The sequence below is a fragment of the Aplosporella prunicola genome, assembly GCF_010093885.1.
Source record: "Aplosporella prunicola CBS 121167 unplaced genomic scaffold K452scaffold_4, whole genome shotgun sequence".
Classification (NCBI taxonomy): domain Eukaryota; kingdom Fungi; phylum Ascomycota; class Dothideomycetes; order Botryosphaeriales; family Aplosporellaceae; genus Aplosporella; species Aplosporella prunicola.
The window spans coordinates 37,350-65,154 of NW_022983532.1; the positions used below are offsets into that span (position 1 = coordinate 37,350).

The following is a 27,805-nucleotide window of genomic DNA, read 5'->3' on the forward strand; positions in this document are numbered from 1 at the left end:
TTGGCATTAGTTACTCAATACTGTATGCCAAGTACAATCCTTTGCAAGCACACTGGTCGAGATATGTTTACTCTCGGAGAAGTAAATGTTGTCTTACATATAATTATGCACCACACAACTAACAGCAATGAGCCCAGCCTCTAGTTCAACCTCAAAAGTACCTTAGACAATTTGATAAACCTTTTTCTTCTGCAGAGTAGTTACTTCCTGCGGTGTCGCCTGATGCTGAAGTTCTTCCTACAAACTGCTATGCAGGTATGGCCATAGCGGCTCAGGATTGCTCGTGTGCGCATAGAGGCCCATAAATGTAACCCGAAGAACCGGATACAATAGGCGAGTCTTCAAGGGTCTACGGTCATGTCGTCAATCTCTAACGCGCGGACCCTGTCGATCTTGCGGGGATGCGCTTTCAGTCCGTCAAAATAAAACGTTTCTTTTTTATTTTGGACGAAAACTCAAACTACAATGAAAGGCGAGCACTTCCAACATTGATAACAGCAATTTGATAGGTATGATGTGCCCAAAGTGGATTTTCAAAGCCAACTTATTCCGAGAATGAGGCGATTTAATGTCCTCAAACGACTACATCATCAAGTCTCAACGACCCACTATCCGGAGGTAGCTCCGTCACTCTTGATTGCTCTGCCTTTACTTCTCCAGGGGAGTGGCGCAGGCGGCACGGCACGGGTAGTGGCCCGAAAATTAAAAATAGTGTTCATCAACACCGCGACTCAGGTAGTCAAGTGCGTTAATTTCATAAGGAGCGCAGAGTTTTGCGGTGACTGATTCAGCGCCAACTGCATCAGGTCACCGTGCTTTGAAACGCCTCACTTGGCAGCTGCCAAGAACAAAACGCAAGTCATGATGGACGTTAATACGAAGTGATGCAGCACAACGACTACCGTGGAATGATTCAGTGAACTTTCTTGTCTGTCAGAGGAAGCGAATGTATCCAAAAACTATCACCTACTGATTCATATGTTTCTACCTTTCAATCTATATAAATGAGTGCAAAAGCACCTGCGTTCTAGAGTACAATTCATCATCTTCGCTCGTTCACTGTCATAGCAACTGGCTTGCAATTCCATTCTTTTCCACATTACCATCAACTTTTACCACCACGACCATGAAGTACATTACCGCACTTGCTCCGTTCCTTGCGGCCGCTGCTGCTGCCCCTGTTGGACAGGACGCATCTTCCAACGCAGTCCAGCTTGAAAAGCGTGGCGCCATGGCTGCCACCATCATCAGTGGCGTGGCAAGCAGCGTTGTCTCTGAGGTCATCTCCGAAGTCGTGCCTATGATTGTCGACATCACCCACTGGGACGATGTAAGGACCTTTTACCCAACTTAATTTTTTACCCTCCAAACATGCTAATGGCGACTTTGTAAAAAAGGCTCGTGAGAACTTTGTCAAGAACACTGTCCGTGAGATGTGGAAGAAGCGCGCGGGTGACAACGAGGCCGCCATCTGCTACAACATGGGTTACGCGGTGTCCGACACGACCAAGGTGCGCGAGTTGAGCACTGTCGAATTCAAGCTTGGCAGTTTGATGACCGAGTAAGTTATGCGCTGCAATTGGTGATGCTTTGCGCTAAAAAGGTTGTTACAGCTACGACTGCTTCTTCATGAGTGGCCCGGACAACCACTTCGAGTCTCAGGGCGACGGAGGTTACATCAACGTAAGTAATCTACATAGCTTGCCGGAATTTTTTACTGATATTTCGTACCCAGCTGGGCGTCATGTCTAACGATGGTTACTGCACTTTCGACGGAGCTACTGATGATGTCTACTGCAAATAAACCGACATCAGTTTGATGTAGGGAGGCTGGTCCTGCAGTCATGGACTCGGGTCTGAAACTGCTTACTTTGCCCGAAGGCTTGGATCTTCAGGCAGGATGACAGGCGATTATCAGCAAAGAGTCGTATGAGTACTATTAGCTTTCTCAGATCTCAGATCACAAATTTATAGGCCTTCTTGTCTTATCGCTGCTGCCCATTTTGGTTTTACAAAGAGAACCATGCATCTGTCCTCCTGCTTCTCAGCAAGGAAGTTGTCGTAAAAGCTCTTGTATACTGATTATTTAAATAGAGTCTACGCTAAGTGTCTATTTCAGCAGATAACATCTTCGCTCCTGCTTAATCTTCGGTTATCTGAATTCTGAAATCCACATCCAGATTTCTATCACGTCAAACACTGCCCAGTTGAAAGCAGATCATGCTAGTATTTTAAATTTATAAAGGATATTTCGCGAGCTTAGCTGTTCGACGCCGGGTTTTGCGCCAGAGATAGGATAAAGTGCTAATTTTTCAAAGTTGAATGTGAAGCAAAACGCGCACGCCCCTGAGATGATACTTTAGCAGCACGATCTCTTCAGGGCACAAGTAGTTCGCTAATGGATAACACCTGCATAAAATTTACTGAATTAATGTGTTTTTCTTATAGTAATTTCGTTGGGCGCTCGCTTACCATAAAAAATTCAATTTCTTCGTATCCGCAGCCACCGCGCCCACCACCACACCCACCACCACCTCCCCATTCATCTATTTAGATAGAACAGATGCCAAAAAGAACTCTCCGACGGGGAATCGAACCCCGGTCTCCTAACCCCGCGATTTGTTCTTTATACCGCTTAAAAAAAAAAGGGGGGGGGGGAAAGAAAAAAGAAAGGGTGATTCCGCTGCTAAGACAAACCCAGGACCGGGGTTTAGTTCCCTATCGGAGAGTTTGTTTCTTTGCTTTTACTCTATAGGAGGAACGGGGTTCAAGGGAAAAAGAGGAAAAGTGCAAAAAGAATTTCTCTCCGACGGGGAATCTGTTTCAATGTTAGAAGTTGAATAATGCAATAATCGTTGGCAGTGAATCGTACCGAACCCCGGTCTCCCGCGCTTGATTGGAAACCCAATGACAAGCGGAAATCATCACCACTAGACCATCGAAGATAGAGGTGATTGGTCACCTGATGGATGAAGAGTGAAAAAACTGCTGCGTTTATATACTAATGTTTATTTAACTGGCAGATTGAAATGTAGACATGCTTTGTACGCCTTGCCACAACTGTTAAAAGAAGCGGGAGAACGTCTTTGTGGGTGCGCGCAAGTAGGGCCGATATAAACTCCAGTAGCTCGATCCCTGAAGCGAGCCACAACATGTACATTTCAGGAATTTAAAGAATTCGGTATGCTTTTTCAACATGTGGTTTCAGCTGTAGGCTGGGTGAAATTGATAAAGACATCCATATAAAGGTGTGGCGAAAGTGTCTACCTCCAGCAGCCACCACTGATTGGTAAACACGCAAGGGAATACCGTACATAGCAAATTCCATATTTAAAAACAGTGCTGGCACACGGCCAAAGAAATGTCGAGCTCTTCCAAGTCGATTTGTTCCAATGTAGGGAAAGACTGTGGTTGACAAGATCTACTCGGCGTAGGCCCAAACCGGGCTAAGTAATCAGCAAATGCCTCGGACCTCGGCATCCTGTGTTCCCTGTCAGACACATGAGAACAACCATTATACTCCACCTAACACAGCGGATATAGTATTCCATTGCCTTGCGCCAACTTCAGAGGTACTCAATATCCGCCAGCCATGACGCAAAAGAAAATAGAATGCTATCTCGATTGCGGTCAGTGTAACCCTACTTAGTGTACGAATAGCCAATAAGCTAACTTGCTGCAGTTTCACCGTACAGCTTCTATGCCTTTACTTATTTGAAGAAAAACAGACAAGCCCTGGGAGCTTTAGGTGTTAATGTTGAGTAAGTGTTTTGGTCAGCACAGGGAAACTGTTAGCACTAATCGGTTGTTGCAGATTCATCCCCGTGTTCCTCGGCGGCATCAATGTCGGCAGTGGTAAGCGTGGACTAATTCAGCCATCGAATATAAGCTCACTGCAGTAGGGAACAAACCACCTTGGACGCTCCCAGCCAAAGCCGTGCACTCGCAGTATGACAAAAAACGGGCCCAGAACTATTTCGGAGTCCATTTCGAATATCCATCATTCTTCCCTATCGTCTCCCTACTGGTAAATTCATTGGCCGAAATAAGAGCTTGACAGAATACTGACACTGACGACTGCTCCAGCCACAGCGATGTCTGCTCTATGCAAAGCGGAGGTATCCGGAAAAGTATGAAGACTTGTTCGAATCATGCTTCCAAACAATGTATCTCCAGGGACTAGACATATCGATCCCGGAGAACATGGCGACTGCCTGCCGCAAGACGTTTGACGAGGTTCAGACGGAGGAAGTGATGAAAGCTGCAGGAGATGCAGAGGTGAAGAAAGCGCTCAACGACACAACCCAGCACGCAGTCAAGGAACTCGGAGCTTTCGGTTGTCCGTGGTTCTGGGTTCACGATGGCAAAGGAAATGCGGAGCCGTTCTTTGGCAGTGACAGGTTTCACTACATGTGGGATTACCTGGACGTGCCGCACCAAGATTTGGAGCTCAGAGTACCTCGGTCGAAATTGTGAGATGAAAGTGCAGCAAAGAGACAATAAATTGAAGGCTGCAAAAACTGCGACGAGTTTCAGGCTGGGATTTTGTGTGATCATTGTCTGCGTTCCCTAGTTTTAGCCGTCAGCCACAACAAGTATTCAAGCAAGAGGGGAAGGGCAACAAAACAATCTTCGCATTATTAACTGCTAGCTACCAATCAAGCCACTCTCTTCCCAATCCACTCATGCACCACCTTAGCAATCTCCAAATTATTCAGTTCCAAATGCCCAAAATGCCCGTTCCCATGCACGCCCACCTCGCCCAGCTTAATCCACTCCGGCTTCCCCCCCGCCTGCTTCAAATACTCAACAACGCAATGGTCGTACGTCATGTGCGGGCTCGCCGACCCCGTAACCGCCACATACGGCACCGACGCAATCTTAGGCAGCTGCCGCGCCGGCTCCGCCTGCATAATACAACTGCGCTTCGCGGGCGTGTCCGTGCCCACCACCACGGTAGCCAGCTCCCCGGCCTCGGAGACAGCAGGCTCGTAGTCGATCGCCGTGTTGGTCAGGCCCCACGCCCGCCCCGCTGTCCGCCCTACGCTCGACGTGCTGTTCCCCGTGTAGCTCTCGAACGGGATCGTCGCGGGCTCGAGATTAATATTCCCGGCCACGAGCGCCGGACAGTCGTTCGACAGCAAAACCGGATGCAGAGCCCCGATCGAGTGCGAGACCAGGAACGCGGGGCCGATTAACTCGAGCAACGCGCATCCTGACGCGCGCATCGACAGCTCTTGCGCCGTCAGGTTGCTCGTTAGCGGCAGCATCGTCGCTTGGAACGCGTCGAACGCTGCGTCGCCCCGCATTCCGCTCCCGGGCCACTGCGTGTGGTTCTGCGACTGCGGGTACGCGTTCGTCACCTCTGGGACTGTGAAGCCTTTCTGGCTGATCTCGGCCGTAGAGCCTATCCGCATGGGGAAGTCGGTGAGGTCTTCTTCCGTGCCTCGCCCGACGGAGGTTTGGTCCAGGAGGTAGACCTGGTAGCCGTGGTCGAGGAAATAGGACGCGAAGCCCTTGCGGTTGTCGGGCGTGTTGAGCCATGTCTACGTGGGGTGGGTTAGTACGATATTGAAAGCTCAGCTAAATTTGTTTTCCTGGACAGGCTTACCACGCCAGATGTACCTGTTAGACATTAGCAATGCCGTCTCCCCATTGCTCGGACACGAGATGCTCACCTCCTCCATGGAAGAAGACCATGGGCTTCGGCTGCGTCACGCCGGCCGCCGGAGTCAGCTTCTCGACGTAGATCTGGTCGTACGTCAGGTTCCCGGCCGCGCTGTCCACGTATCTGCCGCCAATGTAGAAAAAGTCGCGATAGTGCAGCGACTCGTTCGACTTGCAGCCTGGCGCAATGGCGTTGATGCCTTCGCACGACGTGGTGGTTTTGTTGCCGTTTGCCAGCGCATTCGCAAGCACTGAGCCGGACAACAGCGAGGCCGCAACATTGCTGACGCGCACCATTTTTTTGGCGGAAATACGGAGGGGAATGGTGAATGCAAGACCAGAGCCCCCGCGGCGAGACTTTTGCTCTATTTAGCGAAAACGGCAGGTGCGCGCAAAGACCGCGTCGCGAGCGCGGCCAGCGATCCGAGCATCTCTAGTCTCCGGACTTGAGTGCGATAATAAACGCTGGTGTTGTGTTGTGTGGAGTGTTTTTTCTTCTCCTGAAGCCCGCCCGCGGCAAGTGCTCCGGGAACGCCGCAGGTACGGAGTACATACAGCACGCCCCGATGCAGCCGCGGAGCTGGCGTGCGCTATCCAGATCCTCCTCCGTTGGCAGGGCCCTCGCCCTCAACCGTTCCCCGGCTTCATCCCTGCGCCCCAATCTCGCTTGCTGCGGGAGCTGCTTCCGATCGATCGAACCACCCGCCCTGCCTAGTCGTCATTCGGCTTTTGTCCGCCGCCATGGTCGGATCCCATGAGCCTAGATTCGTCCCGCACAATGCGGTTGTTTATGCTATGCCTGCCGAGAACCGTTGTACGATAGGCAGCTGTACAAAAGCCTTGTGCCGCCTTCAGGCGTCCAGCTTTCTTCTCCAGTTCTTATCGATATATCCAAACTTGTCGGGCCAGGATAAGAGTATGCGAGGACAGGGTGAGTACTGCGTACATGGTTCCCTCCTTGACGAAGAACCGATTAGCCTGAAGCCTTTTTCACACTCAGCTCCGGACGATCGTTTGCCCTGCGCTGCTTGCGCCACGCTGCGTAACAGTTGTTTTTGAGAAGCTGGTCTTCCATTCCTGGCAATTCCAACATGGCAGAAGCTCGTTCTCGAAGGCCCATGTCTTCGGCTCTCATCGGCTCGCCGCCAGAAACGCAGAACGACTACTGGATTGTCGAGGGAATGCTACGTGCTGTCCACATGGACACCCGTGCTGATCCTGGCAAGGGCTACAACTTCCTCCCCAAGCAGCCGCAAGGGTATGAATATGAGGACCGCAAGACGGCGACTATCATCGGCATGTCCTTCGTCATGTTTATCATGATCATTGCTACAGGCACTCGTCTGTCTGTGCGACTTTTTCGAAGCGGTCTGCGTTGGGGATCTGACGATTGGATGCTGATTCCTGGAGCGGTACATGTTTCCGATCCGACAGTTGAGCGGCCTTATGCTAATGAAATTAGATCATGGCTATTGCATATCCAGCTCTTCAGATCGCAATGGTAGTTTATGGTGGAGGAGGCAAGCATACATGGGACGTCACGTATGAGGAATACAACATCTTCAACTGGGTAAGCCGGGCCACCCACTGGCCACTCACCTGCTAACCCACACTCTCCAGCTCGGAGTAGTCTGCAAGATCCTCTTCTTCACCTCGGTTGGCATCATCAAAATCTCCATCACGCTCTTCAACCGTCGCCTCACCGGCATGGCATCCCGCATCTGGCGCATCATCAACGACGTCTTCCTCGTCATGCTCATCGCCTACACAATCCTCGCTCTTTTCTGGACTTGCTTCCAATGCACCCCTCCGCCCGCCATGTGGGACAAAGCGTACTCGGGCAGGCTGGCCCGCCCCGCGTCTTGTTACTCGACGTCCCTGCTCTCCAACGTGCTCAGCACCCTCCACGTCATCATGGATTTCTGCCTGCTCATGACGCCCATCATCGTGCTTTGGAAGGTCAAGCTGCCAAAGTCAACAAAGATTAGACTGTACTTTGTTTTCTCCACCGGCGCAGTCTCCTGCATTGGCAGCGTGCTGAGGCAGCTCGCTCAACAGAAGATCAGCCTGGATGTCACGTGTATGTTTTTCACTCCTGCTTTCGCAAACCTTACATGCTGTGCGCCTGACACCGCTTTCCAGGGGGCTACACCTCGATCCTTACGTGGACGCTTGTCGACCTCACGTTTGGCCTTCTCACGGCCTCGCTCCCCGTCATCGTCGGCCTGATTCCTTCCGCTTGGCACTCTGTAACCAACCGCGAGGCTTCCCGGCCAACGAATATCAGCCAGGGGTATTTGTCTGAGTCGAGGAGCAAGACCACCCGTAGTGGTCGGGATGTCGAGTCGGAAAGCGGGGTCTTGATCGAGGAAGAGTTTGAGTTGTCGTGGCAGAGTGTCGACAGAATAAGGACGAGCAGTGCGAAGGGCTTGAAAAATGTTGCCGTTTCGGTGAATATCCGAGCAGGGCCGCCGGGTGCATAGCCAAGCTGTGTATTGGCTGAAGACCAAAGATACCGGACTGAGTTTCCTTTGTAAAAATAAATAAATAAATAAATAAATATAATGCATGAACTCGCGATGATGACGGCATTGATGGAGTTCCGTTCGAAGTGAAAGCTCTATAGTTTAGAGAGTCGTTTCTGATCCATGGCTGTACTATCGACTCTTTTCCCCTCATCATCCTGTTCTTCGACGGTCAAAACAGGAAACTTCTTCGGCATGATCCTCCTCGGCTTCGATCCCGGGACAACATTATACCTATCAAAATCAGCGACGCCCCGGTGCTCCCTTAAAAAGTCCTCATCCGTAAACAGCTGCCCATTCGTAACCGCCGGCTCAGCCTCCAACACCGCCACCACGGCGTCAGAGAAAACAGCCGCCGTCCGCAACTCAGCGCGTTCGTTGGCATCCTTGGAGGTGAAGCGCTGCGTGGCAGCGCTCTCGATGGCCACGGCGGGCCAGATGCCAGAGATGGCCATTTCATTCTTCCCGTCCCGCTCCCAGTCCATAGCAAGTCCTTTGACAAGCACGCTCATGCCCACTTTCCCCACTGCGTACGCCGCCTTGCCGCGGAAAAAGCGGCTGTATATCGGGGGACACACAACCACGACCCGGCACCTCCAGCCGGCGCGCTCGAACAATGGCAGCGCGGCTTGCAGGCTGCTGTACAGGCCGTCGATGTTGACGCTCTGGAGGAGCTTGAAGCGTTTAATGGAAGTTTTTGCTACGGGCGCCCACCATATCGCGCCGGCGTTGTACACGAGCGCGTCGAGCCGGTGGAAGCGCGCAGCGACGTCGGCGAAGAGCGCGATGATCGATTCAGTCGACCGCACGTCCACGGCCATGGCGATGCACGCGTTCCCCTGCTGCGTGATCTCGGCCGCGACGGTGCTGATCGTGCTGGATGCCGAGTTTGGATCCGGTGGGAAGACGGACAGCGCCGCGGGATCGGAGGTCGACTTGGCGGCCGCAATAACTTTTTTGTGCTGTTAAATTCTGGCTTGATACTACATATCTGGTATGGTCTTACCAACGTAGCCCGCTTTTGCGAGGTCAATGGCAATCTGCCTGCCGATGCCCCGCGACGCGCCAATGACGAGCGCGACTGGACGGGCTTCGGCCATCTTTGTGGTGCAGTTGCTATGTTAAAAGCGACTCTGATTTCGGGGTGTAGGGAGCGTCCTTTGATATGTCAGTAGCAAGGAGGTGGGGTCGCACGTGTGCTGACGTCTTCGGACCGGGAAACCGCAGGTCGTACAGGACCACATGCTGTTGTTGTGTCAACATGCCGACCGCGGACCGCGGTAATTTGCATTTGCGGGGTTCTGTGGTAAACAGTGCCAAGTTTTGTTAGTGCAATTATTATTTCTTCTCTCGAGCTATAAACTAACATTCAAATTGAGTTGTGAAAGATGATAGAGTCATAAAGTGTATATACGTCTACGTCCCTCATTCCTTCTCAATCACTTACTTTTATAGCGAGACCAAATTCGTCCAGCATGCTAATCAGACACAAGCAACAATCTTAATGAAGAAGATTTTAGTAGCCAAAATCGCGCAAAAATTCGAGCTGATTAGGTGTTTAAATGGCTCAAAAGTACCTATGCGACAGTCAAATTCCTTGCTTTTGAAGAATCTGCAGATGCCGGCAGATCTACCAAAAGCTGCTCGACAGTTAATTAAATAAAAAAAAAAAAAAAAAAAAAAAAAAGAGAAAAGCAGGGGATCCAAGGGGACCAAGACCTAAAATGTGCGGCTACTGAACGCCTCCGCCGATGGACGTTCTATTTTTGGCTTTTGGACTGTACTAGATCTGTGGTGCTAGTCTAGAGGTGGAAGGTGAGTATCAAGGTCTTTATTTGTACAACATCAGATCCCGGCAGCACGTGTCCTAGCTACCGAGTCTATGAAGAAAATCTCGATGGTGGACATGGACATCTACTTGTCGCATAGCGGCCTCTCCATGATGGTTATTTCAATTTGATTTTAGACGGCACGTCTTCAGTAAATACTGTACAAACACAGGACTTCGATCTTGCATTGTAGGTAGCCAGCTTACGCTTTCAGGGGGCCTTATTGGCATCGGCTGACAGACGCCTCACAAATCGCGCCCCCAACTCACGAACCGCTGTGGAGGCCGCGACCTAGCACCGAAGCGGCAGGCCAACATCGTATTCGAGCTTTAGCCATGTCGCCACGGGAAATGCATGTCAGCAGCCTATGGGCAGCCAGGTCCCCGAATATCCTTTCAGGAAAACTACAAATACCGGGCATGCGGTGACTACTTGGATGCGTTTTCTTGCACCACCATCAGTCTGAGTTTGTCCTGACATCGAGAGATCAGCTTGAGGATGAATCTTTTGAGCTACGTGCTTGCGATTTTGGTGGCGTTGCAGCCGGCCGTCGTAGTGGCAAAGACGGTTGTGGCTCATGTCGTCGTAAGTCAGTCCATGCCGCATGATAGCATGAGTATTAGCTAACAGAGAAAGGTGGGCGTGACGTTGGACGACCACACCAAAGACACCTGGTACGAGGACATCACGCTCGCGCATGCAGCGGGCATCGACGGGTTCGCGTTGAACATCGTCCCACCATTCAATGGAGCCGGCGGCTGCGCGACGCAGATCTCGTACGCCTTCGGCGCGGCCAACGACTTCCGAGACAGGACGGGCAACGCGTTCAAGATGTTCTTCATGTTCGACTACCTGGGGAAGCCCGGCCGGCCGTGGACGGCCGACGAGATTGTCGAGATCCTGGGCGGGCCGTACCACGACAACGGCGCCATGCTGACCATCAACGGGCAGCCGGTCGTGTCGACGTTCGAGGGCGGCGACCACGCCGGCGACTGGCCGTCGATCCGCGCGCGCTCGGGCGGCATCCACTTGGTGCCGGACTGGGAAGGGAGCGGCGGCCCAAACTTCATCCAGAGCCATCTCGGCACCGTGGACGGCGCGTTCAGCTGGGACATGTGGCCGGAGTACCCGACGTGGGTGGACAGCCTGCCCGACGCCGAGTACAAACGAGTCCTCGCGGGGAAGACGTACATGATGGGCGTGTCGCCGTGGTTCTACACCGACCTGCCAGAATACAACAAGCACCGGGTGTGGCGGGGCGACGACCTGTGGCACGACCGGTGGCAGCAGGCCATTTCGCTGCAGCCCGACATTGTGCAGATCGTAACATGGAACGACTTTGGCGAGGCGCACTACATCGGGCCCATCCGGGATGGCGGGATCCCGGCCAACGCCAAATCCTACGTGCAGAACATGCCGCACGATGCGTGGCGGCAGCTGCTGCCGTACTACATTGCGCAGTACAAGAGCCCGGGCAGCGCCGTCGCGGCCGAGCAGCTGGTGTACTGGTACCGGCTGACATCGGCGTCGGTGCCGGGCAAGAAGGGCCCCTTTGACGACGTGACGGGCAACAACTGCGAGTACGAGACGTGCTATGACCCGGCGACGGTGGTGCAGGACAAGGTGTTCTTCACGGCGATTCTCAAGTCGGCGGCCAGCGTTGTCGTCAAGATTGGCAATAATGCCGAGACGACATTCACGGCTAGCGGCGCGGGCGCTTTCCATGCCTCGTTGCCGTTCAATGGCCAGACGGGCGTCGTGTCCATCAGAGTGGTCCGGAACGGGCAGACGGTTGGTGGGCTTCAGAGCTCGGGCGCTGCTATCCAGGGGAGCGCTCCCAATGGCGTTATAAACTATAATGCCTGGGTGGGTGGTGCTAGTGCTTAGGCGTGGAGGTTCTGGTGGCCTACTCTCGTTTTTAAATGGGACTCTGTTTGTGACGGAATCGCTGAATCATCTTACACATCTCGAACCATTCGTGTATTCGAAATGTCACCCTGTCGTTAAGCTTATCCCCGCAGTGCCTACCACGCAAACCCGACCCGGAGCACCCACCCAAGCACGCGCTCGGGGTACCTTCCCGAAGCGAACAGCTCGCTCGGCAAACTAGCCTGCCTACATATCCTCAGCACACCGACTACTATGCCAGTCAAAACCGGAGCCCGTTCGCGAGTGCATACATGCATACAATAGGCAGATGGAAGTGCGCTGTAGTCGGTCAAGACAAACACTACCTATGGCTTCCCCAGTCCGTGCGACGAAAATCCGGGATACCTACCCCAGCCCGACGATAGACGAGACTAGCTGCGCCTGTAAGGCTAGAAGTACACTAAGAGGCGAGGCGGACGTCGGCATTGAGTGTACCTGGGTTTGATAAAAACTCACGTCCATCCGTCAGGTGAGGCTGTGTCACGGTGTAAGAGTCATCGCACATCTTTGTCTTTCCGTCAATTGCCTCCGCCTCTTCCATCCTACCTCGTACATACATACATACATACGTACATACACACATACCCACCCACCCAGCCACGCAGCAAGCATGCCACCAGTGCTGTACCTCGTGCGGCACGCCCAAGGCTACCACAACATCAACGTACGACGGGGCGAAAAACCCAGGCACGCGAACCAACTAACTCTTCCTAGCGCCAACACCACCTCCGCGACCCCGAGCTCACGCCCCTCGGCACGGCGCAATGCGGCGAGCTGCGCGCGGCCTTCCCGCACCACGACCGCATCGACGTCGTCATGGCGTCGCCGCTCAAGCGCACCGTGCAGACGGCGGCGCTGGCCTTCGAGCCCGCCCTCCGTCGCCCCAATGTCCCGTTCTTGCTCGTCCCCTGGGCCCAGGAAATCGCTGCTAATGCGTGCGACGTGGGGCAGGGGCGTGAGGAGCTGGAAGGGTGGGTGCGGGGCACATTTGCGGAGATGGGGGTGCGTGTGGAGCCCGCGAAGGTGGACTACGGGCTTGTCGAGGAGGGGTGGAATTCCAAGGTGAGTTTACGTTTTCGGCTTCTGTTCTTTCATTGGCGGATTCTATCCCAGGTTCTCGGGGTGCTGTTTGCTTTGCGCATGTGGTTTGTGGCTGATGGTCGGACATACAGACCGGCATCTACGAGCCCCGCCTGAGTGTGGTGGAAAAACGGGCGGCGTCGCTGCGGACGTGGCTCTGGCAGCGGCCCGAGGCGACGATAGTGCTGGTGGCGCACGGCGCGTTCCTGCACTACTTCACCGAGGACTGGACGGCATTTGATCCGAAGAAGGGTAAGAGAGTCGCGAGGATATACTCGAGAACTATACTCCCTTGCTGCCGTGTCGCTGACCCCAGCCTGTCTACATAGGCACCGCGTTCGAAAACTGCGAGTACAGGAAATACACCTTCAGCGCCGACTCCAACGCCTCGGAAGCGCACCTGGTCGAGCACGGCGTGGCGCAGGTGAAGCAGGGCCGGCCGCCGGGGGTGCACGCCAACGTGCTGGCCGAGATTGAGGCCGTTGAGGCGAATCCGTGAGGGCCGGCAGGCAGCAGCAGCAGCCGTGGGACCCGAGCGAGACAGTCACAGCAGCATGAGTATGTATGTATGTATGTATGTATGTATGTAAGCCATGTAAGCCAGCAATTTACCGCAGACGGCGCTTGCATAGACCAGTGCCATGCCGGCAATCATCTATCCATCTATCGGGCTTCCCGCCGGTTTTCGCATCACGGCCCGCGCCCCGGGCTGCCCGCAGAGCTTGTCACCAGCCGCCAAGGCCGAATAGATTGATCTCCGCCGCGGGGTCGCCTGGCCCTCGGTACGCGATTCGCGCCGCTCCTGCCGCAACGAGCAATTGGTGGAAGCAAGAAGCAGAAGAAGAAAAGAGTCGGCTATGCATGCGTGCTTAACCACGGGCCTTAAACAGTGGGGTTCCTCGCGTGGCCCGCCTCTGGGGTGCATGCATACATGGATGTATGCATATCGGGTCTAGAACGCTCGACTCCAGCCGCGGAAAGACCCTACTCGCGGACATGCGAGACGGCGGGCTCGCACACGTCGTGCCCCTCGATGACGCCGGATAAGGACACAAGGCCAGCCAACCCTCCAAACCGGCCTCCTACGGATTACTAGGTAGGCTTGCTTATTGGGCTGCGCCCGCCCGCCCGCCCGCCTGACGCTGGGTGGTGGGTTTTTGCTTGCCTGAGGGCTACTATATCGCCAGTGCGACGCGACGACCATCCGGCGTGCGTGGTTAATCTACCGGAATCCTCGCCCGGCATGCCGTGGCCACGGGCATTCTCTCTGCCGGCGAGAGAGGGTGTGAGAGAGAATGAGCGTACGACGACGACGAGGAAGAGGAGGAGATGAGGAGGCTGGCGCGCCCTCTACGCGCGCCGTCGAGACAGCTATAAAAGCAGCGCCGGTTGCTCCAGCATCTATCTCTGCTCAGCGCACCAGCACGACCAATTCCCGCAGCAGCATCACCATCACCACCACCACCACCAGCACGACATCAAAATGCGCCTCACGACGCTCCTCCTAAGCGCGGGCCTGGCGCTCCTCGCGGCCGCAGCGCCCTCGCCCGACCTCGTCAAGCGCTTCGCGACGAACGTGATGCCGGCCTCGGCGGGCTCCTCGTCGTTCAGCACGCCGTACGTCGTCGCCGCGGGCAAGAGCTTCGACGGCAAGCTGGTCAAGTACGACCGCGGCACGTCGTGCACGGGGCAGGCCGAGGGCGGCGACAAGGACGCCGTCTTCCACGTCGAGGAGGGCGGCACCCTCAAGAACGTCATTATCGGCAAGAACCAGATCGAGGGCGTGCACTGCCTGGGCGCGTGCACGATCCAGAATGTGTGGTGGGAGGACGTGTGCGAGGGTGAGTGAGAAGAAGCGCGGCTGCTTCTGCTTTCCCGTTTATGAGCGTGGGCTTTGTTGACAGGGTCTGACATGTTGTAGACGCCCTCACCATCAAGCAGTCCTCCGGCACGTCGTACGTCGTCGGCGGCGGCGCGTTCCACGCTTCCGACAAGGTCGTCCAGCACAACGGCGGCGGCTCCGTCTCGATCAAAGACTTCTACGTCGAGGACTTTGGCAAGCTATACCGCAGCTGCGGCAACTGTACGCCTTCTCCTTTTCCCTCCCCTCCCGCCATCCCACACCGCCCGCAGCCCCGTCCCGCTAACACACCCCAAGGCAGTTCGCAAAAGCAGCGCACAGTGACGATTTCCGGCGTCTGGGCCGTCGACGGCAAGACCCTCGCCGGCGTCAACTCCAACTACGGCGACAAAGCAACGATATCCGGCTCGTGCCTCGACACGGTCAAGACGGTGTGCGCGTGGTACGAAGGCAACGACGACGGCGACGAGCCCACGCAGCTCGGCAGCGGCATCAGCACGTACTGCAACTATGCGAACAACGGCATTGACGACTGCCCGTCTTGAAGGGGGCGATGGCGGGCGTAGGGCTGGAGAGAGGGCCGTGGGCGTGTAGTCACTCGTTTAGTAGGTCGTGTGCGTGGTGTTTGCTTGGTGTGGCCGGGGGGCTTTGTAGTTCAATTCACTTTCGGTGTCGCTGCATCGTGTAATGTGTACCGTGCTTTTGAGGTCGAGATATCCAGTCAGAATTTAATGCGTGCCATTGCCCATGTCCAATGGAAGCACATGACCAGCAACCCGCTGTAATGCGTCTAGTATTATTTTTTCCTATTATATTCTATCAGATATATAACCAACTCATCTCATAAAATTTCTTTACCTGGCCGCGCTCGTACATCTCTACCGCTTTTCAGCTGGTCCTCAGAGCGTTCTGCGGCCCTAAAAGGCCACAATCAGTCACGGTCTGTTTCAAGTACCGTGGCCACTTGTGTCTTCTATTCCCCTGCACATATGCCCGCGATGAAGTCGTACATACGACTCGACATTGCAGGCCGGCAATGTGGGACCGTTCGTCGAGTTAATCGTTGAAGCCTGAATCAGGATGATGTCTTTGGTAAAGCATCCCCGGCCTGAATGTAGTTCTTCTCGACGTGGCAGTTCGCGCGCCATACATTGGCGCATAGTGTATCATGCACGCGTCGCGCCAGCAGGCTGTACCATGCAGGACGCAACAGCTTAGGCGTCCTTAGAGGCGTCTTTCTTTTCAGAGCCAGGTTTCGGCTTCGACATCTTAGGCGTGGGCGGCCAGTTCGGTGCCGGAATACTCAAGTAGCCGCAGATATCCTAGACGGGCACGATCGTCAGCACAAAAGCGGGATCAGCAGCAGTCGAACAATCCAAGACGTACTCTTCGCCTCCCCCTAAAGTCATCGTACAGCTCCCGCCAGACCTCGCGGTCGTCGCACCCGCTCTCGCGCGGGGTGCCGGGGTTGCTCCTGCACTTAGGGAGCATATCCTTCAGCAGCGCCTGGGGCCACATGACCCACGGCTTGGGCATGGGCCAGTCGGAGAAATGGACGAGGCGCAGCTCGCGCAGCATGTCGTCGGTATCCCAGATTTCGTAGTCGTTGCCGAGGTAGTGCGAGTGGTCTTTGGCGCGGAACTCGCCGCTCAGGAGCGCAAACGCGCGGTGCGGGAGCACCATGGCCGAGTCGCGGTAGCGGTCGTTGAGGATCTCCATGTCGAATTTCTTGACTGTGCCCTCGGACGTGAAGGCCGCGTGGATGAGAGCTTCATATTCTTGCACCGATGGCTTCAGCAGCACCAGCAGCGAGGTTAGCTTGCGCGTGTAGGGCAGCTCCCAGTAGGCGCGGGGCATGGCGACGTCGGCGGCGGGGAGGAAGAACAGGTCGTCGAGGTGCTTGAAAAGCGTAATGTCCGAGTCGAGGTGCAGGATGCGATCGTACTCGGTCTGGTTCCAGGCGAGGAACTTGTTGATGCTGAAGTCCCAGGTTTCCTCCTCGTCATCCTCCTCGGCCTGGCGCTTGACGCTCTGCATGTTCACCGGGATGAGCTTGACGTCCAACCAGTCGCGCGCCTTGACCAGCAGCTGGCTGTCGCGGTCCACCTTGTCGTGTATGATTGTGTCCCACTCGGCCGGGTAGAAGAGGATGCGGTCGGCGCGGCTCCCGAGCCTTTTCAGCGCGTCAAAGACCATGACCGAGTTGCACAGGTACGCGCTGTTGGTGGCATACTGGCTGTACGCGAAGCGCGACCAGTCGACGCCGTCATCGTCCAGCCCGTTGCGCATCAGGCGCGTCGTGGGCTCCTTGGGGCCGTGGTTGTACCAGAGGATGAAGAGGAGCAGGACCGCGACGACGGCGAGGACGCGCGACCGCCGAATCGACCGCGTGCGCGGCGTCCATTGCGAGTTGTTGCCGGCCGGAACGCCGATTGGCCTCTGCGACTTGGGATAGGTGCCTGTAGGCATGCTGGAGGCCTGCCCGAAGAGCTAGTGGATGCAAGGGGGAGCGGGCAGTGTCCGGCGGGCAGCTGCCGCAAGTCGCCGAACGACCGCGCTCCGCCATGATCTCATCACATTGCGGCGACCCGGAGTTTCCGAGGGCTGTCAATCTGGCCAACTCAATGCGTAGGATTAAACGAAGCGAAACGAACTCAGTAAACATAAACAAAGGTCCTCAAATCACTATCATTGCGTGGGTATACGTCAGAAAGTATCAAAAATATTCTCGGAGTTAAATAGTATAGGTACGAGTGCTGAGATCCAAAGCAGGGGGTATCTAACAAAAAAATCATCACTGGCTATCATCGCGTTTCAGAGAAGCAATAGCATCGATCCAGGCCTGGCGTTGCTCCCGCGAAAGCGCTCCTAGCAGATGACTATGGCTGGTAGTAAAAGCCGCAAACGGGAAAATCTCCAATCCCCTGGGAGCGTTGTCCATCATGGACGCCTTCATCGGCTTCTCCAACCCGGTCGACACCGTGGCTTGCAGGTATCGGGTATACATGGGCTACGAATGGCCATTCTCGTTAGCGAAAGAACTACTAGATCAGTAAAAGTGGTGGACTTACCGGCTCGAGGACCCAAAGCCTTTCCCCGTTTTTGTACCTGCCCAGCCACTGCTCCTTGGCGCGGTCGACGCGGCCCCAGAAGAGGTAGTTGTCGAGCAAGACGCAGTGGACCTGGGTCCAGGAGCCCTTGCCCTTGGGCTTGACGAGCAACGGGCCGCGATGTATTATCCTGCGCCCGGCCTCGACAAGGTGAAGAGGGTCGGCCAGGTTCGCATTCACCGTCCGAATGGAGCGGTGTAACGTTTGAAGTTCCTCATAACGCGATGAGTCGGCGTAAAGCCTTTCGCAAGAGTCTTTGAGCCGTTGGATCATTTCGAGGGTCTTTGCGTAAGCGCCTGACATCTGAGAAGCATGCGAGCCAGGCGATGCGCAACTGAGAGTGTACGCTTTCGTAAAGACTGAATGATAGTACTCCATTTGGCGCATCGGTTCGGCCAAGAGATCGTTGACGTTCGGTCGCTCTTGAGCGTGTGGAAGGAGCCCCTTGACGAACTTTCGGAACTTCTCGTCGACTTCGTAAGTTATGAGGATGGCGGTTTGGGCATGAGGGTGACGCAGATAGTATGCGCGGTACGATGCACGTGCTTCCCTACACCACTTGACAAAGGCGTCCGGGGCGCCAGACGTCAGGTTCCCTTCTGAGTTTAGGACCTGGAGAGGCTGCAGCAGTTCTTTCGTATGGATTTCCGAGATCTTCTTCGAATGGTCCAGTACCTCCAAGTGCTTGTCTAGAGATGCCCATTTGCGAGACACCGGTTCCCGGAACGTTGACTGCATAGTCTGCAGCTGCGCATTGTATTGCATCTCCGATAGGAGGACCTCCTGCCAAAGGTTGCTGAGTTCCAAATCCTGGCTAGTGAGTAGCTTCGGGCCAGTGACCGCGGGCTCATCGAAGTGTATGATATCTTCTGCCCACGCCATACCCTCCTGGTTTGGCTCCGGTTGGTCTTCGGCAGCCTTCTTAGGGCTGGCTGTGTCATTTCCCGTCGGAGGCGACGTGGCCATTGAAGCTTGAGAGAAGCTGGAATCCAAAATACTACTCATGGGGTCCGACATGCCCGAGAAGATGGAAACATTGGCCTCGCTAGATAAGCGGGATCTTGCGTCCCCGGCATTTTGCACAGCATTCTTTCTAAGGGACAAGGCTTCACCAAGCCCATCGATAACCTCCTCATCATTCGAGTCCCTGCTGATCTTGACGTTTGGAATGCAGCCGACAGAGGCCGACGATGCGTGGAAGGGAGTAAGAGGGGCGCCTGCTCTGGGCCAAACGCTATAGACAGACGCAGATGGCTTATGGGTACGGCCCGCGGGCTTGCCTTTCCTGGGCGGCAAAGGTGGCGGGTTATCCTCTACCGTTGTTGTTTGAGGCGGTTCGTCGGACTCTCGCGACTGTTCCTTGGAATTTCTTGATGAATCTTCTTGCATAGATGCTCGGCCGGGAGGTAGAGGGAAATCGTCAAGTTGAACCCGTTCCGACTTTGGCGTGGCCTCGGTGAGTTCGACGCGCTGCTCTTCTTGCGGCTTCTCGGCTGCAGCGGTGGGTTGTATCTTTGCCAGAGAAAGGGACCTCCGATATGGCCGAGAGTTTACAACCGATTCTTCAAACTCGAACTTTGAGAGCAGGCCGGGCGTTTTCTCTGTCGATGCTTTTGTTGTATCATCCTTGGAGAATATCGACTGAGGAACATGGATATTGGGATGCGATGCACGCAAAGAGTTGGAACGGGTCGTCACTCGAGCGAGCATTCCGGTGTTGTCTTGCATCAATTTCCTCAGATCCGGTAGGGACGTCGTTTGGAGCGCCTGAATCAAGAGGTTCAACGCCGCCTGTTGCCCGCGGAGTTGCTGCAACAGCTCTTTCATGACATCTTCTTTCCAGACGAACCTCGCCTTGACTTTCCAAGTGAGGTTGTCCGTGTTGACGGCGCCGAGGACGAGGCGCTGGATTTCCTCGTCGAGGCATGCGTAGACAACCTCGCAGCCCGTCAACGCGGTGTCAAAAGCGGGCAACAGCTCCGGCCGGTTCTTCAGGTAGGAAGGGTCATTTACCGGGTCGCGTAGGAGCAGGCTCTGCACCTGCGACAGGGATGCGCTGATGCCGGTCGACTCTGCGCAGAAAGCGGTGATGGTGCGCTCGGCACTCTCGTACTTTTGGCGCAACTCGTCGAGGGCTGTCGCGGCCTTTAGGCAATGCGCGGTGATTTCGACCTGTGGTAGTAGGCCCGATCAGCGACACGGCGCCGGCATTTCCTTGCAAGTGTTAGAGACATACCACGCTCGAAGTCAGCCCCAAGGCCGTTACGGGGTCCATGATGGTGCTTAGCGCGGCGCCGAACCTTCCATGGGATGGAGTTTGTAGGCGGCGCAATGAATCGACGTCGATACTTGATGTAGTACGCGTCGGAGCGGGGCGCGTCTTAAATTAGAATTTCCCAAGCGTGTGGCTGAGGCGGCGATCCTCCTGTGCCTCCCCTATATTCTCGCGCGACCCGGAGAAGCAATTCGACATGCGCATTAAAGCCTGTGGCTTAAGACAACGGTAATTGACTGTCCTGCGATCACCGCCGACAACTCCAGCCGTTTTAAGGTCCTTCTTGGCGCCCATTACTCACGCCTGCCATACCACTGATCTCCCTTCCACGCTGCGCCTCGACTTGCCAGCCATGTGGATACTCGTTTCGCGCCCTATGCTTTTTGCCCGGTAACCTTATAATCCCTGGCCGAAAAGCCCAAACAAACATGTTAATTCCTGAGGCTGCTGCTGCTGCTGCTGGTTGGAGAAGACGGCCGCATCTCCGCATCGTCAGGCTCATTACGCGTCGCTCGCACGGCGTCTTCCTGTTTCGTGGCACAAGTCTGTGTACGCTCATCGGCTCCCTGAGACGGCAGATTAGAATCTCCTAAACCATCTGCTGCGTTAGTGCGTTTTTGGCCCTCCTCCGCTTTGTCGATTTCGTTCAAGATGAAGGAAATGGTCGCGTCTCTTGCTCTTTCCAGCCTGCGCAGCGCCTCAACCGGCATAGCGCCGTAATTCGTCTGCTTCTTTGGTGCGGGCGCCGGCGGCTTCGTATCAGTTGGCGCATCGGCCTGCTGAGCCGTCCCTTTCTTGTCCGCCAACAAGCCCCTCAGGACGTTGATGCTCTGATCCCTCTCGGCCAAAGTCCGCACCAGGGCCTCCTTGCTCCTCTCGTCCTCGACCTTCTGTCTCTTTGTCGCCTCTGCCTTCTCCGCCTTCTCCGCCTCCGCAGCCTTGGCCCTCCACAGCCGTATCGCCTGCCGGGCGCAATTTTCAATATGCGAAAACCTCACGGGGCCTAGCATTACGCCGCCGTACCAGCGCGCGACGACGACGGCGCCTTCGGCTTCCATGCCCTCCAGCACCTTCTCCAGGCGCTTGCCGGCGTACTTTTCGCCATCGTCATCGCTGCCGGTCTCGTAGATGCGCACGGCGGTATTGACGAGAGAGCGCTGGGCCGTGGGTTTGCGCCAGGCGGCGATGCGATGGCTGGCGGATTTGAAGTCGGGCTGGGTTTGGAGGGCGCGGGCGGAGAGGGTGGGCGAGTAGGTGGCGGTGAAGATGGAGGCACGGTCTTCAACTGGGGCACTGCGGAAGATGGGTTGGTCGTCAATGGGCGAGGGCGAGCGAGGACGCTTGAGAGACATGTTGTCGCATTTACGTAGAGTAGGGTCTGGCGCAAGTCCGTTTGTGGAGGCGGGCTAGGCGAAGGCGACCCGGAGGCGCGGGACGCTAGACGTCACCAACGCTAAAGTGGGAGCTCCCGCGGACATTAATTTCACGACGACGCTCCAAGGCCCGTTTCATAGGTAAGCATTTAGGCCAGTAGATACGTTTGTCTCCATCATTTCACGCCCCAATCTCCCTCACCCTCCGAACCTCGTTCAAAATCGAAATGGTCCGCATCAGCTCATCATCCTTCACGTACTCCTGCTGTGAATCCATCCCCTTCTCCACATCCTCGTGCTCAGCATACCTCACGCCATCAATCGGCGGCGCGTCCTGGTTGTACGCATACATCAGCCAGTAGTAGCCCCCGCTGAACAGGGCGCCACCGATGATATTCCCGATCAGGGCCGGGATGATGCCTTTCCAGACGTAGAGGCCGACGGAGATGCCCGGGGCGCCGAGCCAGATGCCCATGGGGATGAAGAACATGTTGGCGACGACGTGGTCCATGCCGAGGGAGACGAAGGCGAAAATGGGCCCTGCAGACAACGGCGTCAGTCTGGAGTTCCAACCATACCAATTTCCGGCGCTTGGCTTACACCACATGCCGACGATCTTGCTCGTCAGGTCGCGGCCCTGCATCCCGAAGAAGCAGCCTAGACAGACAAGCCAATTGCAGCCGATGGCGCGGAGGAATATGGCATGCCATTCAGTGGCGACCTGCTTCTTCGTGCTGAACGCAATGACCTCGGACTTGTACGGGTCAGCGGCGAAGACGTCGCCGTAGCCAAAAATGATGGCGACCATGAAGAGGGCGCCGGCGAGGTTGCCCCAGAAGCAGAGGACCCAGTGGAGCAGCATGCGCCAGGGGGAGAGGCGGCGGTGCAGGACCGAGACGGTGGTGTACTGGGGGCGCGTTTAGTGAGTGAGTGACTTTGTGTGAGCTTAGGGACGCTCCCATACCATGAATGTCCCGGTGCAGAGATCGGCGCCAGTTAAGACGATCAGGACCAGGCCGTAGGGGAAGACGAGGGCGCCTAGCAGCCGTGCAGGGCCGGGGGCGTTTGTTTGAAGCTGCGCGTTGGATGAGCCTCACATCACCAACAGCTGGAATGTCTCGACTTACCCAAGGGGAAGTATTCGCAGTCAAGCACGAAGCCGCAGCAAACGACAGCAGACAGCCCGCGCTGACAGCGCTGACAAACACCTTCAACGGATGCATATTCCCCTTGTGCACGCCGGCCCTCGAAATGATCTCGACGACCTGCGACGGCGTGTACGCATTGACAGAGAAGCCGCTCCTCATGATGCGTCTGCAACTCAGTGCGCAGCAACAATCTCACAGAGTAAGTAAAAACCAGAACGGACGGAAGAGAGCAGTCAGCGCAAGCCAGGGCCCTGCCCGCCTTTATCCTGCGCGCACTGCGCGCGCCGGACCAGCAGCAGCACCAGCAACCCACCCAATAGGACGCAGCACGCCCGGGCACGGCGAAGACATGCAGAGCGCGCGGGCCACGAGGGACGTCACACTCACAACTCACACCCATATTGCCGTTAATCTACCCTAGGGCAAACAAACTACCAAGCTTTGCCCCGCGGGGAGATAAGCCTCGAAGCAGCCAGTCAGCGCGGCGCGGCGTGGTGGTTTGACGCTTGCGCGCGCCTTGGCTGGCGTGCGTATGCCGTGTTACGTACCGTACGCGGGGTGGTGCTGCGGGTAGATTGGGCCTGGGGGTGTGCGGTAAGCGATGCAGACGGGGGTCGGGTGTAATGGATAGGTAAGCTGAGCTGCATAATGCGGACGCGTCTTTCGAGGGAGGCCAGGAAGGGGAATCTTATCATACTTATCGTAGCAGGATCCGTCTAAGGCGGGAGCAGCGCTCTCTGCTGTTGGCACCAGACAGTGATTCGCCAACAATGGAGTGCACACATGCAAGCGGTCTGCGATGTGTTAATTTAGTGGAGCGTATAGGACAAAACATAGGAGCGCAACAACATGCACTTGTCACCACACACGCACGCACGATCAGAAGGCCCATTTCGCTTTCTCTCTCTGTCTCTCTCCATATCTCCAGATCTCAAACCCCAACCGCAGATCCCAACCCCACGCACAAACCCCAAAGATCGACCCGCCCCGCCGTCTAAAAGTCTAGGTAGTAAATGCGTGCATGCGCAAAGCAGTAACGCGCGCCCGTCCCGTCTATGTCTGTGTCTTTCGCCCACTACCACCCCAAAATAAAATAAAAATAAAAAAATAAAAATAGAAAAATGCAGAAAACAGACACCGCAAATACCCCAGTGTAGTCCCAAATGCGTTTCCTTCTCCTCTTTCTTTTCCTTTGATTTTTCTTCTTTCTCCTTCCTGTCCAACATGCTGTGCGAGCGGTGCGGGCGATACGGCATCCAACACGGGAAAACCGCTCTTCGGATATCGACGGTGGGCGGTTCCTCACTCTTGGGTCTTGGGTCCCGGCGGCGCGCAAGCACCTCTGCAAGCAAGCAGGTCCGCTCAGAACAGAGCGCAACGCAGGCACTACTGCGGCGTGTAGATCTTGGCCATTTGCTGCAGCGGACAAACACACGTTAGCACACGACTCCCGACCCCAAGAACGGAGGGCGCAGCAGGGAAAAACTCACCTTTGCCTGCCTCGGCTCAATAAACAGCGCCTCGGCCTCCACCATAACGACCGGCTCCTCCCCCTCGTTCGGAATCGACTCCAACCGACCCCTAACCCACGCCTTTCTGCCCTCGACCTTCGTCGTCTCCGCGCGGAGCACCACCCACTGGCCCGCGCGACACGGCGCCTTGTAGCTGATATTCAGACTCGCCGTGAGGCCGACCTTGTTCGGCAGCGCCGGGAAACAGCACCTCGCGAGCCCCTCATCCAGCAGCGTCGCGAGCAAGCCGCCATGCACGATGCCCGGGTGCCCGCACAGCGCCGGCCCCAAATGGTGCAGTGCGACCAGCCTGCTCCCGTCGGGGGCCACGAACGCCAGCGGCGGGACGCCCAGCATGTCGTGGCCCAGCAGCGTGCCGCCCGTGAAGTTGTTCTCGCGCAGGGCGGGCGGGATCTTCATGTGCGGGCGGCCTTCGACGAGGCCGTTGTCGGCGCGGAGGGCGGCCACGAGCGGGAGGGCCTGGAGTTCGGCTTCGAGCGTGCCGGCGGGGGTGTTGGGCTCGGGCGCGTAGAGCGTGAGCGTCTCGGCGTCCGTGGGCGGGTGCATCAGGTCTTGCGCGACGGCGACGGCGGGGGCGGCGGCCATGGCTGTGCCGAGGGTGAAGAAGAGCGCGCTGAGTGCGAGGAAGGAGGTGAGGCGGCGGGGGAGGGACTTTTTCGGTGGTGGGTGGGTGGGGGATGCGGTAGCGGAAGCGGATGGAGAGGGTAAGGTCGAGGTAGTCGAGTCTATAAAAGAGGGAATGTGTCAGCAGTTGTTCAGCTCCGCGTGGCGGCGGCCGGGGGTAGGTGGGTGGATAGGCAAGCTGAAGACGCGCACACATACCAGCAACAGAGCCCAAAAACCGGCGCGCAAGAGGAGTGATTGGTCGTCGAACGAAGCAGGGAGGACAGCGAACAGCGGGTCTCTTGTACAGCGACAGCCTTCGCGCAGCAGCAGCAGTGGCGGCGGCCGACGACGGCATAAGTACGGGCGTAAAGGAAAGGGGGCACCTAGGCAACAGAGGGGCCGGCGGTGAAGCGGCGGCGGGGCTAAAATGTGTCCTTCTGAGGCCGACGAGTCGCTGGTGCTGCGCAACTTTTTGGTTGAGCGGGAGTCGGAGGCCCCGCCTGGGCCGAGGCACGTCTTGACTCGTAACATCATGGGTCTGGCCAGGCACTTTGCTACCTACTGTATACAGATACGCAGTGCACACTCACTCGTACGGAAGACGGAGAGACGGACATATTATCCTTCCGCTCACCACCACCACCAACACCTCTCCCTCCCCCTACGCACCCCCCTCCTGCTTCTTCTTCCACTCCTGCGCCCGCTGCAGCAGCTTCGACAACTTGGCCTCGCTCTCCGTATCCGCGGGGAAGACATAGTCCATGTACTCCTCGAACTCCATGCCGCCATCCGCCGTCTCAAGCCTGCGCCTCTTCTTGACGCGCTTGGGCATCTGCCGCTCGACCCTGTCGACGTCGGCGGCCGTGCCGTGCGTCTGCTCAAACGACTTCCACGCATTGAGCAGCGCCACGCGCTGGTCGCGGAGTGTTAGCAGTTGGTTTGGCGTCTTCGTGTCTGTGTTGGTGCGGGTGCTGGTGCTGGTGTGGCGGGGGCACCTTACCTCTTCCTTGAGCTCCTTGTCCTTCATGCTCTTGTACGCGCGCTCGAATACCTTGCGCGCCCGCTGCTTGGCCTCGTCCGAGACGGGGCGCTCCTCGTCTTCATCTGCTGCTTCTTCCTCCTCGCCCTCGTCCGGCACGTTGATCTCAAAGTGCGCGTACGAGATCCACACCTTGACGTGGTCCGTCTTCTCCAGCAGGCGCTCGTACAGCGCCCGCGTGCGCTCGTACTCGCCCTCTTCCTCCTCGAAATCAATGTACGACTTCCACACCAGCTCCGGCATGTCCAGCGTCTCCTGCTGCACCGCCAGCTCGAAAATCGCCCGCGTCCGGTCCGTGTCGTCGAGGCCGCGCTCCAGCTCGCTGAACTTGATCCACGCTTGCGAATTCGACGGGTTCCATTCAATGTGTTTCTCGTACAGCGTCCGGCACCGCGAGAACTCAAACAGCTTGAGTTCCAGCTCGATGTAGCCCTTGAAGATCTTGTCCTTTGGTGACATGCCAATGGCCTGCCCCAGCGCCTTCCGCGCCGCTGCCAGCTGCATCTGCCGCACCTCAAAGTGCGCCTTGAGGAGCCAGATCTTGGCAAACGTGAACTTCTTGTGCGGAATGAGCTTGATGCACTCGTTGTAGATCTGGCGCGCGCGCTCCACGTCCTTGTTCTCCATCTCTTCCCATAGCGCGTAGAAGATCCACAAGTAGATATACCTCCGCCAGTGACGCTTCTCTTGGGTGGGCGGGATCTGCGCTATCGCCCTCTCGTATGCATCCCTCACGCGCTCGACGTCGCCCGACGTCTCCTCTAGCCTCGCCAGGTCAATCCAGTTGTCGTAGTTCTTGGGGTTCTCCTTGATGGCCTCCTCGTACTGGACCCTGCGCTTGTTCAGGATGACGTCCTCGACGCCCTCGCGATCGCCAAACTGCTTCTCAAACGTCGTGTAGGCCTTGTGCAGGTTGACCGACTTTGAGCGGGGCATGCGGTCCAAGGCGTACTTGTAGATGGCCCTGGCGCGCTCAAACTCCTTCAGCCGTGCCTCGAACCTCGCGTATGCCATGAAGAGCTTCTCGTCCATGAACTCCTCGCCCAGCGTCTCGACGGCCTGGCCGAAAACCTCGCGAACCAAGTCGCTCGTGCCGAATTCCTCCTCGAAGCGCGCCCACTTGATCCAGTTGCGCGGCTCCGGGTGGACATGGCAGAAGCGCTCGAAGATGGCGCGCGCGCGCTCGTACTCGCTGTAGCGCTTCTCGAGCTTGATGTAGGCGCTCCAGGCATTCTCGTCCGGCTCCCAGGACATCCAGCGCTCAAAGACCTGGCGGGTGCCGGGGATGTTGCCCAGCGTCTCCTCCATGTAGGCATATTTGTACCACAGCTTGTCGATGCGCGGCAGGATGGTGACGGCGCGGTCCAGCAGGTTCCGGGCATGGTTGATGTTGCGCGTCTTCATCTCGGCCTCGATGTAGCGCACCCACAGCACGACGCTGGTCGAGTCGACATCCAGGGCTCGCTCAAAGATGGAGCGCGCGCGCCGGTACTCCTTCTGCTCGATTTCCCACTGGGCATAGCGCATCCAGTTGTTCATGTTGATGCGGTTGCGGCGGACATAGTCTTCGAACTCCTTGCGCTTGCGGCCCTGGAACTCGTGCAGCTCCTCGAGGTCGGCGAAGCGCTGCGTGGGCGCCTGCACGCCGGGTTCCTGGCGGTCGACGGCTTCGCGCAGCAGCTGCTCGGCGCTGATCTGGACAGGCGCGGCCTGCTTGTTCTTGACCCGCGGGGGGCCGCGTGAGGACTCCATGGCGGCGGTGGGGAGAGGTGGACGCGATGTTGCGGCGGCGGAGGTGTAGGTTGATGCCGCAAGTCGAAGCTCAAGCAAA

The 27,805-nt window shown here is 56.5% G+C and overlaps 14 protein-coding genes across 14 annotated transcripts; 6 read left to right on the forward strand and 8 right to left on the reverse strand.

Moving 5' to 3' along the window:
• Window positions 1–1,397: 1,397 nt before the first annotated feature.
• K452DRAFT_220391 (uncharacterized protein) lies at window positions 1,398–1,804 on the forward strand (the record flags this gene model as incomplete). Its single annotated transcript, XM_033536461.1, has 3 exons — window positions 1,398–1,561; window positions 1,614–1,683; window positions 1,736–1,804. Coding segments are annotated over 3 exons (303 nt in total), but the record flags the coding sequence as incomplete, so codon positions are not given.
• Window positions 1,805–3,592: 1,788 nt separating this feature from the next.
• On the forward strand, window positions 3,593–4,476 carry K452DRAFT_348929 (uncharacterized protein; the record flags this gene model as incomplete). The annotated part of the gene is made up of 5 exons (XM_033545568.1): window positions 3,593–3,629; window positions 3,683–3,761; window positions 3,815–3,855; window positions 3,903–4,027; window positions 4,087–4,476. 5 exons carry the CDS (start codon window positions 3,593–3,595, stop codon window positions 4,474–4,476), a joined length of 672 nt encoding a protein of 223 aa, XP_033401031.1.
• A 182-nt stretch (window positions 4,477–4,658) lies between these two features.
• On the reverse strand, window positions 4,659–6,154 carry K452DRAFT_264232 (uncharacterized protein; the record flags this gene model as incomplete). The annotated part of the gene is made up of 3 exons (XM_033538679.1): window positions 5,679–6,154; window positions 5,612–5,625; window positions 4,659–5,546 (listed from the first exon to the last, which is right to left on the reverse strand). Exons 1-3 carry the CDS (start codon window positions 5,962–5,964, stop codon window positions 4,659–4,661), a joined length of 1,188 nt encoding a protein of 395 aa, XP_033401032.1. The 5' UTR covers window positions 5,965–6,154.
• Window positions 6,155–6,785: 631 nt separating this feature from the next.
• Window positions 6,786–8,150, forward strand: K452DRAFT_220412 (uncharacterized protein; the record flags this gene model as incomplete). The annotated part of the gene is made up of 4 exons (XM_033536465.1): window positions 6,786–7,079; window positions 7,130–7,237; window positions 7,288–7,747; window positions 7,810–8,150. The coding sequence occupies 4 exons, from the start codon at window positions 6,786–6,788 to the stop codon at window positions 8,148–8,150; spliced, it is 1,203 nt and encodes a 400-aa protein (XP_033401033.1).
• Window positions 8,092–9,461, reverse strand: K452DRAFT_118408 (uncharacterized protein). Its single transcript, XM_033535142.1, has 2 exons — window positions 9,199–9,461; window positions 8,092–9,144 (listed from the first exon to the last, which is right to left on the reverse strand). The coding sequence occupies exons 1-2, from the start codon at window positions 9,290–9,292 to the stop codon at window positions 8,288–8,290; spliced, it is 951 nt and encodes a 316-aa protein (XP_033401034.1). The 5' UTR covers window positions 9,293–9,461; the 3' UTR covers window positions 8,092–8,287.
• A 720-nt stretch (window positions 9,462–10,181) lies between these two features.
• On the forward strand, window positions 10,182–12,291 carry K452DRAFT_243231 (glycoside hydrolase family 71 protein). The gene is made up of 2 exons (XM_033537900.1): window positions 10,182–10,606; window positions 10,658–12,291. The coding sequence occupies exons 1-2, from the start codon at window positions 10,520–10,522 to the stop codon at window positions 11,906–11,908; spliced, it is 1,338 nt and encodes a 445-aa protein (XP_033401035.1). The 5' UTR covers window positions 10,182–10,519; the 3' UTR covers window positions 11,909–12,291.
• Window positions 12,292–12,478: 187 nt separating this feature from the next.
• On the forward strand, window positions 12,479–13,607 carry K452DRAFT_118418 (uncharacterized protein). The gene is made up of 4 exons (XM_033535143.1): window positions 12,479–12,614; window positions 12,665–13,012; window positions 13,123–13,282; window positions 13,360–13,607. Exons 1-4 carry the CDS (start codon window positions 12,561–12,563, stop codon window positions 13,527–13,529), a joined length of 732 nt encoding a protein of 243 aa, XP_033401036.1. The 5' UTR covers window positions 12,479–12,560; the 3' UTR covers window positions 13,530–13,607.
• Window positions 13,608–14,167: 560 nt separating this feature from the next.
• On the forward strand, window positions 14,168–15,476 carry K452DRAFT_283683 (polysaccharide lyase family 3 protein). Its single transcript, XM_033539817.1, has 3 exons — window positions 14,168–14,871; window positions 14,952–15,113; window positions 15,189–15,476. The coding sequence occupies exons 1-3, from the start codon at window positions 14,514–14,516 to the stop codon at window positions 15,434–15,436; spliced, it is 768 nt and encodes a 255-aa protein (XP_033401037.1). The 5' UTR covers window positions 14,168–14,513; the 3' UTR covers window positions 15,437–15,476.
• A 228-nt stretch (window positions 15,477–15,704) lies between these two features.
• K452DRAFT_243239 (glycosyltransferase family 8 protein) lies at window positions 15,705–17,354 on the reverse strand. The gene is made up of 2 exons (XM_033537901.1): window positions 16,278–17,354; window positions 15,705–16,213 (listed from the first exon to the last, which is right to left on the reverse strand). The coding sequence occupies exons 1-2, from the start codon at window positions 17,178–17,180 to the stop codon at window positions 16,106–16,108; spliced, it is 1,011 nt and encodes a 336-aa protein (XP_033401038.1). The 5' UTR covers window positions 17,181–17,354; the 3' UTR covers window positions 15,705–16,105.
• Window positions 17,355–17,618: 264 nt separating this feature from the next.
• Window positions 17,619–20,567, reverse strand: K452DRAFT_355813 (uncharacterized protein). Its single transcript, XM_033545996.1, has 3 exons — window positions 20,238–20,567; window positions 17,963–20,173; window positions 17,619–17,901 (listed from the first exon to the last, which is right to left on the reverse strand). Exons 1-3 carry the CDS (start codon window positions 20,274–20,276, stop codon window positions 17,686–17,688), a joined length of 2,466 nt encoding a protein of 821 aa, XP_033401039.1. The 5' UTR covers window positions 20,277–20,567; the 3' UTR covers window positions 17,619–17,685.
• A 105-nt stretch (window positions 20,568–20,672) lies between these two features.
• K452DRAFT_348936 (uncharacterized protein) lies at window positions 20,673–21,628 on the reverse strand (the record flags this gene model as incomplete). The annotated part of the gene is made up of 2 exons (XM_033545569.1): window positions 20,673–20,732; window positions 20,795–21,628. The coding sequence occupies 2 exons, from the start codon at window positions 21,626–21,628 to the stop codon at window positions 20,673–20,675; spliced, it is 894 nt and encodes a 297-aa protein (XP_033401040.1).
• A 150-nt stretch (window positions 21,629–21,778) lies between these two features.
• On the reverse strand, window positions 21,779–23,180 carry K452DRAFT_264255 (uncharacterized protein). The gene is made up of 4 exons (XM_033538680.1): window positions 22,777–23,180; window positions 22,614–22,724; window positions 22,250–22,556; window positions 21,779–22,189 (listed from the first exon to the last, which is right to left on the reverse strand). Exons 1-4 carry the CDS (start codon window positions 22,954–22,956, stop codon window positions 21,831–21,833), a joined length of 957 nt encoding a protein of 318 aa, XP_033401041.1. The 5' UTR covers window positions 22,957–23,180; the 3' UTR covers window positions 21,779–21,830.
• A 963-nt stretch (window positions 23,181–24,143) lies between these two features.
• K452DRAFT_118487 (uncharacterized protein) lies at window positions 24,144–25,443 on the reverse strand. The gene is made up of 2 exons (XM_033535144.1): window positions 25,152–25,443; window positions 24,144–25,054 (listed from the first exon to the last, which is right to left on the reverse strand). The coding sequence occupies exons 1-2, from the start codon at window positions 25,288–25,290 to the stop codon at window positions 24,234–24,236; spliced, it is 960 nt and encodes a 319-aa protein (XP_033401042.1). The 5' UTR covers window positions 25,291–25,443; the 3' UTR covers window positions 24,144–24,233.
• Window positions 25,415–27,765, reverse strand: K452DRAFT_283690 (uncharacterized protein). The gene is made up of 2 exons (XM_033539818.1): window positions 25,936–27,765; window positions 25,415–25,848 (listed from the first exon to the last, which is right to left on the reverse strand). The coding sequence occupies exons 1-2, from the start codon at window positions 27,724–27,726 to the stop codon at window positions 25,597–25,599; spliced, it is 2,043 nt and encodes a 680-aa protein (XP_033401043.1). The 5' UTR covers window positions 27,727–27,765; the 3' UTR covers window positions 25,415–25,596.
• Between the last annotated feature and the right edge of the window lie 40 nt (window positions 27,766–27,805).